We start from the raw sequence: 15,555 nt of genomic DNA on the forward strand, positions 1-15,555 counted from the left end.
ATTTCTTTGCACTGATCGCTGAGGAAGGCTTTCTTATCTCTTCTTGCTATTTTTTGGAACTCTGCATTCAGATGCTTATATCTTTCCTTTTCTTCTTTGTTTTTTGCTTCTCTTCTGTTCACAGCTATTTGTAAGGCCTCCCCAGACAGCCATTTTGCTTTTTTGCATTTATTTTCCATGGGGATGGTCTTAATTCCTGTCTCCTGTACAATGTACGAACCTCAGTCCATAGTTCATAAGGCACTCTGTCTATGAGATCTAGGCCCTTAAATCTATTTCTCACTTCCACTGTATAATCATAAGGGATTTGATTTAGGTCATGCCTGAATGGTCTAGTGGTCTTCCCTACTTTCTTCAATTTAAGTCTGAATTTGGCAATAAGGAGTTCATGATTTGAGCCACAGTTAGCTACTGGTCTTGTTTTCGTTGACTGTATAGAGCTTCTCCATCTTTGACTGCAAAGAATATAATCAATCTGATTTTGGTGTTGACCATCTGGTGATATCCATGTGTAGAGTCTTCTCTTGTGTTGTTGGAAGAGGGTGTTTACTATAACCAGTGAATTTTCTTGGCAAAACTCTATTAGTCTTTGCCCCGCTTCCTTCCATATTCCAAGGCCAAATTTGCCTGTTACTCCAGGTGTTTCTTGACTTCCTACTTTTGCATTTCAGTCCCCTATAATGAAAAGGACATCTTTTTTGTGTGTTCGTTTTAAAAGTTCTTGTAGGTCTTCATAGAACTGTTCAACTTGAGCTTCTTCAGCATTACTGGTTGTGGCATAGACTTGGATTAATGTGATAATCTCTCCTTAAATTAAGTCAATGCCATCAGATGTAGCCACTTCTGACACACTGGCTTTTCTTTAATTGTTGCTACTTCTGCATGGAAGGTTCTTCCCTAAATTCCTTCAGGACTTTTCTCAAATGTCACCTTATCAGAATGCCTTTCCCTAATGTATTGAAACTCCATCCATAGTTTTGTCTATTAGATCTAGTCCCTTGAGTACATCAAGGCTGTTTATTGTCACCCTATTTATTTAACTTATATGCAGAGTACATCATGAGAAATGCTGGGCTGGAAGAAGCACAAGCTGGAATCAAGATTGCAGGGAGAAATATCAATAACCTCAGATATGCAGATGACACCACTCTTACAGCAGAAAGTGAAGAGGAACTAAAAAGCCTGCTGATGAAAGTGAAAGAGGAAAGTGAAAAAGTTGGCTTAAAGCTCAACATTCAGAAAACGAAGATCATGGCATCCAGTCCCATCACCTCATGGTGCATAGATGGGGAAACAGTTGAAACAGTGGCTGACTTTATTTTCTGGGGCTCCAAAATCACTGCAGATGGTGATTGCAGCCATGAAATTAAAAGACGCTTACTCCTTGGACGGAAAGTTATCACTAACCTAGATAGCATATTTAAAAGCAGAACTATTACTTTGCCAACAAAGGTATGTCTAGTCAAGGCTATGGTTTTTCCAGTGGTCATGTATGGATGTGAGAGTTGGACTCTGAAGAAAGCTGAGCACTAAAGAATTGATGCTTTTGAACTGTGGTGTTGGAGAAGACTCTTGAGAGTCCCTTGGACTGCAAGGAGATCCAACCAGTCCATCCTAATGGAGATAAGTCCTGGGTGTTCATTGGAAGGACTGATGCTGAAGCTGAAACTCCAGTACTTTGGCCACCTCATGTGAAGAGTTGACTCATTGGAAAAGATCCTGATGCTGGGAGCAATTGGGGGCAGGACGAGAAGGGGACGCCAGAGGATGAGATGACTGGATGGCATCACTGACTCAATGGACATGAGTTTGGGTGAACTCTGGGAGTTGGTGATGGACAGGGAGGCCTGGCGTGCTGTGATTCACAGGGTCATAAAGAGTCAGACACGACTGAGACACTGCACTGAACTGAATGGATTGAAATCAGTAAATTCACACCTCATCCCCATACTCTTTTTATTTTCCTTCATAGCACTTGGCATTTTGTAACATTTGTCTGTTTCTTTTATTCCTGGAATTGTAAGCTCCGTGACGGAAGGTATTACATTATTTTCTATTTTGAACAATTGCCGGGCACATAGTAGGCGCTTAGTCACATGGTCTTAGACTGTATGAACTTGCCCACGTATTGTAGAAATAACCCGTTCTTTTTGTAACTAGTTATTTATTAAGGGGGGTGTCCCTGGTGGCTCAGGGTAAATAATCCCCCAGCAGTGAGAGAGACCTGGGTCAATCCCTGGATTGAGAAGATCCTCTGGAGAAAGGAATGGCTACCTACTCCAGTATTCTGGCCTGGAGAATTCCATGGACCGTATAGTCCATGAGGTCGCAAAAAGGCGGACACGACTGAGGGACTTTCACTATCAGTATTTATTAAGGCAGCTGAACTTGGATTTTAAGTCCTCAGCTAGAAAAAATCTCATATCCCAGAAACAACTAACATAATGAAAAGTTCTGTACCCAGAAAAGTACCTTTCAAATGGTCTATGGAGAATATATTCTGAAAGGTGTTATCAGGGACGGCGACAATCAATTACAAAGTTAAATCATTTCTCCCCAGAAAGGACAAACTGCTGCAGCTTCCCAGAACAGCACTACAAGGGCGGAGAAAGGGCGGAGCCAGCCGGCGAGGGGCGGGACTGGCTGAGGCTAGTGTAAGTGGAATCTAGTTGAAATGTTTTGTCCCTTTCCGCTCTCCGTGCGAGGACTTGGGCGGAGGCGGTCACAGCTATGGCAGCCCTTAGGGTAAGTTAAAAAAAAAAAATACCTTGCTTAGTTTCTGGAGTGCTGATAGCACTATAATAACCATAGAAGGGGTCCTCCTAACTTCAAAAAGGAGTCCCACAGCAAGAGGCGAGATGGAGATGAGGTTGCGAAAGAACTAGCAAGGTCAGGGAATCTTTAACCGGTTTGAAGCCTCAATACATCTGCCTAGGCTGCAGTCCATGGGGTCGCTAAGAGTCGGACAGGACTGAACGGCTTTACTTTCACTTTTCACTTTCATGCATTGGAAAAGGAAATGGCAACCCACTCCAGTGTTCTTGCCTGGAGAATCCCAGGGACGGGGGAGCCTGATGGGCTGCCGTCTCTGGGGTCGCACAGAGTCGGACACGACTGAAGCGACTTAGCAGCAGCAGCAGCAGCAGCCTGGAACTGTACTCTCCTCAGTTCCCTGCTGTTGACTTTATTCTGCGGTGGGGTGAAAACTGGGAAACTGCTGGGTGAAAATGGCCGCCTGGGCGACGAGCAGCAAACAGACTTGTGTCTTGAGCTGAAACAAAGAGAAAAAAAGCCTGGGCATTTGTCTGAGTGCATAGGGCGGAGCCTCACGACCCTTTGGAGGACTTCGTTCGAAAATTATTTCTGGTGAAATAGACCAGGATAGAGAGGTCTCTCCGCAGTGCGCGGGTTTGTATTCACTGCTGTTACTCTACGGGTTTGAATAACAAACCTGTTTCTTTTGAGTTCTGCAATGCGGAATGATCCTTTTACTTAGGAATCTGTACAGGAAGTGACCCAACTGTCTGCCAACTGCAGTTCCCTCAGTAAGTTTCAGTAACAGTGGTCGACAAAAATCTATGGGTAGATATTTGTAGCAGGTTTTAAGTGTAAAATGCACTCTTGCAGGAGATACAAATATGAATAATTCAGGCTCTATATCGGGCTTGATAAGCCGTTCTCACTTCATTTCTGCATTCATGCATGCGTGCATGCTGAGTCACTTCAGTCGTGTCCGACTCTGTGTGACCCCATGGACAGCACCCCACCAGGTTCCTCTCTGTCCAAGGGATTCTCTAGGCAAGAGTACTGGAGTGGGTTGCCATTGCTCTTCTCTTCTTCTGCATTCATAATTTATTTGAATTACTACAATACCCGTCCAACTGGACTCGCTGCCTCTAGCCTGGTTCTAATGGAATTCATTTTCCCCTGCACTGCCAGAGTACTAAAATGGCAATCTGATTATGTTCCTCCACTACTTAAAAATCTTTATTGGTACGCCATCATCTGTCCTCTGGGCTCAGGTCAGACTCTTATGTGTCTAGAACAGCCCAGCCTGCCTTGCCTTTCCAGCTTCTTTTCCTATCTTTCAGGAACTCTCCTAACATCTGTACTTTTTCCCTGCTCTTTCTCTGGGTCTGAAGTGCCCTTTACCATCCTCATGTAGTTAGTTCCTATTCATATTTCACTGATTGATTTAACAGTGATTTGTGTACTGCCTCCCCGTATGCTAAATGCAAAATGCCTTTTCCGAGATAGTGTCCCAGATCTCCCCAGTCTAAGTAACTCGCCTTTATGCTCCCAGAGGACCCTGGGCATACTTTTACCTTTGGACTTATCACACTGCAAGTAATAGACTATTTACTGTCTATTCTACCCTCCTAAATGATAAGCTACTTGAGAGCAGTAATTATATGTTAATTTTTTATCCTTAGTACTAAGCACAAGTATGACTTATATTAAGTACTCAATAAATTCTGCATGAATAAATAAATACCAGGCAATGGAGATACAAGAAATTAAGTTAAGCATTGTATAACAAATGATAATGATTCAAAGTAGGGGAAGTGCTTTGCCTCAGGAGAAGTAAAAAGTGATCTGAGGGTTCAGAAGAGAGCTCACACCTGGTTGAAGAGAATAAAGAAAGACTTCATGGAGGGAGTACAGAGAGAGATTGAGTGGTCAATGGTTAAAAAGCAAACCTGAAAAGTATGTTGTCACCAAAACCCAGAGAAGGAGACCGTTGAACAGTTTTTTGATTTGGCCAGTAAAAAGTCATTGGTAGCTGCCATTTATTAAGTGCTTACTACAAGGCTAGGCACCTTGCTAAAATACCTTGTGTATGTTTTTTCACTTAATTATCAAGACAACTTTATGTTGAAGATACTATGATCACCATTTTACAAATGAAAAACTAAGGCTAAGAAAATTCAATTAAGTTCCCCAAAGTCATAATGCTAATAAGAGCTGAAGTGAGGTAAAGTGGTAGAATGAGAACCTAGATTGTAAAGAGTTATGTTGTGTTGTGCTCAGTTGCTTCAGTCATGTCCTACTCTTTGCAACCCTATGGACTGTGGACTACCAGGCTTCTCTGCACATGGGATTCTCCAGGCAAGAATACTGGAGTGGGTTGCCATGCCCTCCTCCAGGGGATATTCCCAACCCAGGGATGGAACCTGTGTCTCTTACATCTGCATTGGCAGGTCAGTCTTTACTGCTGAGCCACTGGGGAATCCCCAGATTATAAGGGGTTAAGGAAAGGATTTCCTAAAGGAAATCAGTCCTGAATATCCATTGGAAAGACTGATGCTGAAGCTCCAATACTTTGGCCATCTGATGTGAAGAAGTGACTCATTGGAAAAGACCCTGATGCTAGGAGAGATTGAAGGCAGGAGGAGAAGGGGACAAGAGAGGATGAGATGGTTGGATGGCATCACTGACTCGATGAACATGAGTTAGAGGAAGCTCCGGGAGTTGGTGATGGACAGGGAAGCCTGGCGTGCTGCAGTTCATGGTGTTTCAAAGAGTTGGACATGACTGAGCGACTGAACTGAACTGAGGGAAAGGATAAGGGGTGGGAAACTGGCATTCATTTAGCACCTACTTTGACCAGCTGCTTTAATGTATTATTTCTGTTTAATCTTTTTGATGACCCTAAGAAATGGGGGTAATATACCCATTTTACATATGAAAAAACTGAGGCTTAGAAAAAGTGCTGGGTCCAGGTCATACAGCTACTAGGTGGAAGAACCAGGTTCAAACACAGGTATATTTGGCTTCAAAGTCCCTGATCTTTCCATTACTCCTTGTCTCCTCTGAAAGGGAGGTGTACATCACTCTTAGAAAAATGTTATGGTCAAAGTAGGGAAGAGATCTTAAAATGGTGGTAGGAAGTTCCAGAAAAGATGTCTTTTCATTTAAAAAAAAGTAGGAGACTATGTGCCAATTAAATCTCAATGAAACTGGGGGAAAAACATGTTAGGAGACCTGAGCAGGTTTGGAGACAGGGAGAAATGTGGAAGAACTACTAAAAATTAATGATAGTGATCACAGCTATTGCACTAGGCATTTTGCTAAGTGCATTATGTGAATTTTCACATTTATGCTTCACAATGGCCCAATGAGTAGTTGCTGTTATGAGCATTTTACAGGTAAAGAAGCTGAAATTCAGAAAGGTTAAGTAACTCTGCCACAGTCACACAGTTGTAAGTGGTCAATCTGAATCTGAAATCTCTGATCTTAGTCCAGATCATGGGGCTTAACCTTGATGAAGCATCTGTAAAGCCAAGGTATAAAACAGATGATCTGTATTAATTTTGAAGCCCTAGAGTTTAATAATAAGGGATAATGTAGAAAGGAGTCCTGAATGTTGGTTAGATAATTCTGAAAATAGTTTACATTCATTTTGAAAGGTAAGAGCTTTTTGAGCAAACATGATGATAGAACACTGATGTGGAATTAGCCTTGAGAACAGGTCTGTACTGATCTTTCTTCCTGACTTCTTGAATCAGAAAGAATAGCTGGAGGACTGGCTTTCATTTAAAAGGATCAGGAGAAATATAGTGTCAAAAGCCAGATTTCATTAATGCCAAAAGTTGAGTGAATTTGGGGAAAATTTGGGCCCTGAAAAATGTTTGTTTATAATAAAATGCATAATATTGAAATATGGCTACCATGTACTGAGCAGTTCCTGTGTGTCAGACATTGTATTATGCTGTTGATGACATCATTTAACTTAATTCTCACAAAAAGTTTTCTGTGGTAGATAATATTATTGGCTCAAAGAACAGGAGTAGGACAGTAAGGAAGTCAAAACTGAAATAGGAGGTTGTAGTCAGAGAACAGCTTATTGAGTTTATAATTTAAGCTGTTAACAAGTTCCAGAAAATGGTAAATTCAGGGTGTACTCATGGACAGTGTAACTGCAGTGGACTGAAAGCTCTAAGAAGGTGAAGCCAAAGAACAGCAAGGTGAGGCTTTTGAGTGGCTCAATCACATGGACATTAAAGTCACTCAGAGTTATGGCAGGATTTAGAGTATAGAAGAGGGCTTCCCAGGTGTCACTAGTGGTAAAGAACCTTCTGCCAATGCAGAAGAAGTAAGAAACGAGTGTTTGATCCCTGGGTCAGGAAGATCCTCTGGAGGAAGAAATGGCAACCCACTCCAGTATTCTTGCTTGGAGAACCCTATGGACAGAGGCACCTGGTGGGCTATAGTTCATAGGTTTGCAAAGAGTTGGACACAACTGAAGCAACTTAGTACAGCAGACAGAGTATAGAAGAAGGCTGTTGACCAGGATCCTAAATCTTCGATGTGATGAAGTGTCCGGGAGGCAGGTGCTAAGGATGAATAGGTGGGTGGTATGAACCTCAAAGGAGAACTACTTTTCTTTCCTTAATGGGAACTTATTTTCAGTTTAAGTGTAGCATACATACAATTAAGTACACAAATCACAAGCAGCTTAGTAAATTGTCAAAAGATGAACATACCTGTTCAAGTGGCACCTAAATTAAAAGAAAAAAAGAACATTACCAGCAGCCCAGAAACTTTCCCCTTTTCTCCTCCTCCCCCATAGATTAATCTTGCCTATTTTTTAACTTTATATAAATAGAATTATGCAGTATTTACTTTGTTATATCTGGCTTCTTTCACCCAATATTATATTTTTGAGATTCAGCCATTACACATGTATGCTAGTTCATTCATTCTTGTGTGCTATGTGATATCCTGGAAAAAAGTACTGATGCCTGACCCCCATCCCTGATGGGACATTTTAATATTTTAAAACTCCACCAATGATTCTGCTGTGTTGCTAGGTTCAAGAACCACTGGTTTAGGAGGGAATTTGTGGCTTTCATACAAGTTAGAGAAAAAGAGTATTAGGCCTTTTCAGGTTATAAAGAACAGATGCAAGATCAAGTTATCTTAAATAGTAGTTTAGTGAAAAAATATTTAGGTTAGGAAGAATGCCTAGGAAACTGTCTCACCATTCAGGTTTGTAAGTAGAACCATTCAGGATACTGTATCAATACTGGTAGTCATTCTCATGATTATTCTGCTTCTGTTAACTCTGTATGTTTCATATTCAGATTTTCCTAGAGCCAGGATCTGATCAGGTTGTCTAGGCACAAACCACTGCAAAGTATCCTTCTTAGGCAGAAATTGCACATCAGGCCCTTTGGCAAGGCAGTTTCTTGTTGGCTGTCTTTGGCTCAGGTACCAATCCTGGTCCAGTCTGTTTTGGCCAGTGTATCAGTCCTGCATGGTGACCTGTGTTCCAGGGCTTCTTAGAAGGGGCAAGGCAATTGATGGGTACTTTCCGTGTTCATGGTTTTTCTGGTACAATGTACTTTTGAATACTTTCTAGAAGTAAGCAATAAGGTTGTTGAAAATATAATGGAATATATTTAGAGTTGTTTTTAAAAGCTTACTTATTAAGGTCTTATAATTTAAATTGGAAAATTGGTTGCCCATGGAAAAAAAAGAAAGACCATTGAGACAACCAGTGTAGTAGCAATCTATAGTTGATAATACATTTTGTTTAGTTACAATTTGAACATGTTAGGGGGAAAAGTAACCCATTTCTATAATTTCCCTGATTGAGACCATCTGTTATATAGACTTGATCGATATTAGTACTCTAAGCTAAGTCATGAGTTGCATACTTAATGTAGATTTGGCCTGGCTGTTTTTGGATCTTTTCTCTCAGTCATTCTGAGGCTTACCAGGGACTTTTCGTATCACTAGGCTAACTGCTACTGCCATATCCCTGCTTAGTCTGGCTCTGTAGTTCACCTCTTTCATTCATATTTCCAAATTCATACTTGATATCTTTAGGTGCATCAAATTCAACAAGGGCAAAATTCCTTTCTGTTTGCCAAATTTGACTTTTCTTCTGCATTCCTTATTTCATTTAAGAACATGAGCTTCTAAGCTTGGGGTCATTTTAAATTATCCTCTACACCCATACTGTTAACGAGTCTTCTGGATACTTTATACTTTCATACATTCTTGTTCTTGTATACATTCATTGATAAAAAAAAAAAATCTTAATGCCTATAATGTATAGGAGATGGTGATAAACACTGGGGATACAAAAATCAGCAAAATATAAACAAGGTATATAGAAGAGAAAAACTAAAACTAGTAAACACATGAAGAAATGCTTAAAACAATTAGCAGATAACTGCATACTAGAACAATGAGGTAACTCTTTATTAAGCTAGAGAAAAATAGAATTCTAGTTAATGTTGGTAGGGATTTATTCAGTGAAATTAAGTATATATACATATCCTATGGCATGGCAGTTCTGTTTTTGAGTGTATATCACAAAGATATACAAGTTCATGAGGACACTTATAGAGTAATATTCCTCACAGTATTTTTTTTATGGTGACAGGGAGTTTAAGGCAATGTAGTTGTCTATCACTGACAGTGGATAGGTGAAATGTGGTGGATATACACCGAACATCAGCTGGAAGAAATTGGTTGTATGAACACAGATGGCTATGTTTTATGAAAAAGGGTAAGAAACAAAGTAACTGTAATACACCATTTATGTTATTTTAAAAAGTAAGAAAAAATGAGATATGTAATAACAAAAAATGTGTGTCTGTGTTTAAATGTGTCTGACTTTTTGCAACCCTATGGAGCCTGCCAGGCTTCTCTGTCCATGGGATTTCCCAGGCAGGAATACTGGAGTGGGTTGCTATTTCCTACTCCAGGGGATCTTCCTGACTCAAGGATCAAACCCTTGTTTCTTGCATCTCCTGCACTGGCAGGCAGATTCTCTACCACTGCACCACCTGGGAAGTCAACAGTTAAAAATATATGTACATGTTACTACAATATGCATTTTTAAAAATGCAAACAAAAAGATAATACAATCACTAAACACATTAAAATACCCACGTACATATGATGGGTAAATTAGAGTGAAATTTGATGTTTAAAGGAAATGAATTAATCAATTTTGATTGATTAGCAGAAGGCCAAAGAAGAGCAAGACCAAACTATTGTCCTCAAGGAATGGATTCTACTAACCGAAATTGATAAATAAACACAAATTCTATTCAAAACAAAAGATATTTAAAAGTTCAGTTCAGTTGTCACTCAGTCATGTCCGACTTTTTGCGACCCCATGAAATGCAGCATGCCAGGCCTCCCTGTCCACCACCAACTCCTGGAGTTCACCCAAACTCAAGTGCATCGAGTCGGTGATGCCATCCAGCCATCTCATCCTCTGTTGTCCCCTTCTCCTCCTGCCCCCAATCCCTCCCAGCATCAGGGTCTTTTCCAATGAGTCAACTCTTCGCATGAGGTGGCCAAAGTATTGGAGTTTCAGCTTCAGCATCCATCCTTCCAATGAACACGCAGGACTGGTTGGATCTCCTTGCAGTCCAAGGGACTCTCAAGAGTCTTCTCCAACACCACAGTTCAAAAGCATCAATTCTTTGGCACTCAGCTTTCTTCACAGTCCAACTCTCACATCCATACATGATCACTGGAAAAACCATAGCCTTGACTAGACAGACCTTTGTTGGCAAAGTAATGTCTCTGCTTTTCAATATGCTATCTAGGTTGGTTATAACTTTCTTTCCAAGGAGTAAGCGTATTTTAATTTCATGGCTACAGTCACCATCTGCAGTGATTTTGGAGCCCCCCCCAAAATAAAGTCAGCCACTGTTTCCACTGTTTGCCCATCTATGTGCCATAAAGTGATGGAACCAGATGCCATGATCTTCGTTTTCTGAATGTTGAGCTTTAAGCCAACTTTTTCACTCTCCTCTTTCACTTTCATCAACAGGCTTTTTAGTTCCTCTTCACTTTCTGCCATAAGGGTGGTGTCATCTGCATATCTGAGATTATTGATATTTCTCTCCGCCCTCTTGATTCCAGCTTGTGCTTCTTCCAGCCCAGCGTTTCTCATGATGTACTCTGCATATAAGTTAAATAAGCAGAGTGACAATATACAGCCTTGACGTACTCCTTTTCCTATTTGGAACCAGTTTGTTGTTCCATGTCCAGTTCTAACTGTTGCTTCCTGACCTGCGCATAATCTAAAAGTTACTATGGGAGAAAAGAGGAGGAAATAGTTTAAATGCCTACAGAATATAAGACTGCTTCATAATTGTTCATTTTAGTTCATTCAAGTATGGATTAAACACCTGCCATGTGTTGAGAACTTCTAGTTGGCAAGTGGTGGTAGATTGTATTTTTTATTTTAAATATTTGTGGTCTCTTACTGTAAGAGTATTATACACCCCTGCCTAGATTTCTTATTCTTTTCCTCTACCACAAGAATGACTCGTATTACTTTACTAGGTAAATAATTTTATAATTTGTTTTTGGCATATCTTGGTACTGATCAAAATATGGTTAAAATATTTACTCCACCTTAGTTTAATTGAAACACAAATCCTTGTGTTTATCATGAAAGAACCAGTAGAGTTAAACAGAACTTAATTTTGTAGGCAGAGAAAGTACCATCATATCTATTCACTCATCAGTGCTAATGGAAGGAAAGGAACAGCATAAATAATTGAAAACCAATATTGCATTTAACTTTGGAATGTATTTTTATATGTATTTTTCTGCCTAATGGAAAAATTGCAATTTTGGTCCCTTTGACAAAATTCACAGTAGAGCTCCTATGACAAAAACTCACAGAGCCGTGCACTGGCAGGGACAATTCATCCTTCCATTAAATTGTTTTGGCACGTTTATCAAAACTTAATTGACCCTAAACATAAGGGTTTATTTTTGAACTCTCAGTTCTATTCCATTGATCTGTATTCTGTCTTCGTGCCAATATTATATTGTCTTCTTTGCTATAGCTTTTTATTAAGTTTGAAATGCGAAAATGTGAGTTTTCTAAATTTGGCCTTTTTTTTTAGTATTATTTATTGTGAAATAATTTCAAACGTACGGGAAAGCTTAAAGAAGAGTACAGAGAACTCATCTTAAATCAGATCCTACAGTTGTTAGCTTTTGCCATTTTCCCCCTTTCACCTCTATTATAATTTTTCTTTCTTTTTTTTTTTTAATGTTTCCTTTTCTGATCAGTCTGAGAGCAAGTTGCGGACATGTTGCTATTTCACCCATGAATATTTCACCGTGTATTTCCTCAGAAGCATATACTGTTCTTTAACCTTTGTGCAAGCCTCCGAATCTGAGATGGTAACGCTGATAGAATGCTACCATCCAAACCATAGATGCCATTCAAATTTCACCCACCGCACAATGTCTCCTTTTCTTTTCTAGTGTGTTAGTCATTCATCGTGTCTGACTCTTTGCGACCCTATGGACTGTAGCCCACCAGGCTCCTCTGTCCATGGGATTCTCCAGGCAAGAATACTGGAGTGGGTATCCATTCCCTTCTCCAGGGGATCTTCCTGACCCAGGGATCGAACCCATGTTTCCCACATTGCAGGCAGATTCTTTACCATCTGAGGTACCACAGAAGCCCAGAGGCCAGAATCCAAATCTAGAATCATGCATAACATTTCCTTATCATTCCTTTTTGATCTTCTTTAATCTGAAATATTTCCTCAGTCTTCCTGTCTTTCATGAATGACCTTAAAAGTATTTTTTTCTTCCAGTTTTATTGAGATGTAATTGACATGCAGAACTTCATAAGTTTAAATTGTACAGAATGATTTGACTTACAACCTGAAATGATTATCATAGTAACTTTAGTGAATACATATCATCTCATTTAGATACAAAATTAAAGAAATAGAAAAAAATTTCCTTGTGATGAGAATTCCAATTTTTATCTTTTTTCTCAAGATGTTGACTTTTCTAGGTTCCTTGCATTTCCATATGAATATTATAATCGGCATATCAATTTGAAAAAAGAGACATTTGAAATTTGAATTGAATTTTGATAGTGATTACATTGAATCAGTAGATCACTTTGGAGAATATTGCTATCTTGACAATGCTGAGTCTGACAATCCATGAATTTGGGATGTCTTTAAGTCGATTTAGGTCTTCAATTTTTTTTAACAATATTTTGTAGTTTTCAGCCTAGAGAGTCTTGTACTTACTTTGCAAGTCTTGCAAGACTTGAAAATTTAGCACTGTATTGAATTTATTCCTATTTTATTCTTTTAATGTTCTTGTTAATGAAATGGTTTTCATAATGTCATTTTCATATTATTCATTACAGGCAAATAGAAATAAAGTGTACCTTGGTATATAGATTTATATCCTGTGTACCTTGCAACCTTGCTGAATTCGTTTATTATCTTGAATAGTCGAGTGCATGCATGTACGTGTGTGTGTATGAGTGTATTTCTTAGGATTTTCTACGTACAAGATCATGTCGTGTATAAAGATAGTTTTACTTCTTTTCTAAACTACATGCCTTTTATTTCTTTTTTTTTTGTCTTATTGCCCTGGCTGGAACTTCCAGTGAAGTGTTGAATAGAAGTAGTGACAGTAGACATTCTGTTCTTCTTCCTGATCATAGCTTTCAGCTACTTGTCATGAAATTGTTAGCTGTGGGATTTTATAGGCACCCTTCACTGGGTTAAGGGAGTTCTTTTCTGTTCCTAATTTGTTGAGTGGCTTTTTAAAAACATGGAAAAGTACTAGTATTTGTTAAATGCTTTTTCTGTGTCTGTTGATATGGTCATTTGTTTTATTGTCCATTATTTTACTAATATGATACATTGATTAATTTTCATTTGTTACACTAACCTTGCATTCTTTTTTAAAATTTATTTATTTTTAATTGGAGGGTAATTGGTATATAGTGTTGTGTTGCTTTCTGCCATGCATCAACATGAATCCACCATAGACAGGTATACCTATGTATCCTCCTTCCATGCCCTCCCTCCCACCTCCCACCCCATCCAGCCCCTCTAGATAACCTTGCATTCTTGATACATATCCCACTTGGTCAGATGCATAGGTCTCTTTATATGTGTCTATATTCAATTTTATTATTTTTTACTTGAAGATTTTTAATCTATATTTATAAGCAATATTGGTCTGTAATTTTCTTGTGACATCTTTGGTTTTAGTGCCAGGACACCAAATGAGAGGGAAAGTGTTGCCTCCTCTGCTCTTTTTTCTTCTTTAAACATTAGGTAGAATTTACCCATGAAGCTATGACAAACCTAGACAGCATATTAAAAAGCAGAGACATTACTTTGCCAACAAAAATCTGTCTAGTCAAAGCTATGGTTTTTCCAGTAGTCATGTATGAATGTGAGAGTTGGACCATAAAGAAAGCTGAGCACCGAAGAACTGATGCTTTTGAACTGTGGTGTTGGTGAAGACTCTTGAGAGTCCCTTGGACTGCAAGGAGATCCAACCAGTCCATCCTAAAGGAAATCAGTCCTGAATATTCATTGGAAGGACTGATGCTGAAGCTGAAGCTCCAATACTTTGGCCACCTGATGTGAAGAACTGACTCATTGGAAAAGACCCTGATGCTGGGAAAGATTGAAGGCAGGGGGAGAAGGAGACAATAGAGGATGAGATGGTTGGATGGCACCACTGATTTGATGGACATGAGTTTGACCAAGATCCAGGAGTTGATGATGGACAGGGAAGCCTGGCGTGCTGCAGTCCATGAGGTTGCAAAAGTTGGACATGACTGAGCAACTGAACTGAATTTAACTGGCCCATGAAGCAGTCTACACGTGAGCTTTCCTTATAGGAAGATTTTTTAGTGTTAATAATTCTGCCTGATCTTTAAAAAAGAATTAACATCAATCTTTCAAAAACTTGTTCAAAAAATAGGACAGGAGGCAACACTTTCCCTCATACTGTTACATATTCAGATTTTCCATTTCCTCTTTCATTTTTTTGGTAATTTGTGTCTTTCTAGGAATTTGTTCATTTCTTCTAAGTTATCTAATTTGTTGTTGTACAGTTTTTCATAATATTAACTTAAAATGTTTTTCCTGTAAAGTCAGTATGTGATGTCCTCTCTTTCATTAATGGGCTTCCCTTGTGGCTCAGCAGGGAAGAATCTGCCTGCCAATGCAGGAGACATAGGTTTGATCCCTGGGTCAGGAAGATCCCCTGGAGAAGGAAGTGGTAACCCACTCCAGTATTCTTGCCTGGGGAATCCCATGGACAGAGAAGCCTGGTGGGCTATAATCCATGGGGTTGCAAAGGAGTTGGACACGACTGAGCAACTAAATAACAACAACAACTTTTATTACTAATTTTAGTAATTTGAGCGTTTTCTGACCTTGTTCAAAGGTTTGTCAATTTTGTTGCTCATTTCAAAGAAGTGACCTTTGGTTGTGTTGATTTTTCTGGGTTGATTTTCTTTCCTCTATTTCATTTATTTACACTCTAATCTTCATTCCTTCCTTCCTTCTACTGGCTTTGGGGTTAAGTTTCTTTTTCTGCTTTCCTAAGATAAGTTATTAGATTATTGATTTGAGGTATTGTTTTTCTAACATTTACAGCTATATATAAATTTCCCTTTCAATACTGCTTTTACTGGATACGTAAGTTTTGGTCTCTTGTTTTAATTTTCATTCAACTCAAAGTGTTATCTGATTTTACTTGTGAATTTTCTTCTTTGGC

The 15,555-nt window shown here is 39.2% G+C and overlaps 1 protein-coding gene across 4 annotated transcripts in view; it reads left to right on the plus strand.

Moving 5' to 3' along the window:
* The first annotated feature begins 2,645 nt into the window (after positions 1–2,645).
* APOOL (apolipoprotein O like) overlaps positions 2,646–15,555 on the plus strand; it is a 105,013-nt gene continuing 92,103 nt past the window's right edge. Inside the window, exon 1 of one of the 4 annotated variants that reach the window (XM_027533864.1) lies at positions 2,646–2,745. In XM_027533864.1, the coding sequence (XP_027389665.1) occupies positions 2,731–2,745 (15 nt within the window). In that variant the 5' untranslated portion in view covers positions 2,646–2,730. The remainder of the gene's footprint in view (positions 2,746–15,555) is intronic. The other 3 variants (XM_027533866.1, XM_027533867.1, XM_027533868.1) reach the window with 3 other exon arrangements.

The sequence above is a fragment of the Bos indicus x Bos taurus genome, chromosome X (assembly GCF_003369695.1).
Source record: "Bos indicus x Bos taurus breed Angus x Brahman F1 hybrid chromosome X, Bos_hybrid_MaternalHap_v2.0, whole genome shotgun sequence".
Taxonomy (NCBI): Eukaryota; Metazoa; Chordata; class Mammalia; order Artiodactyla; family Bovidae; genus Bos; species Bos indicus x Bos taurus.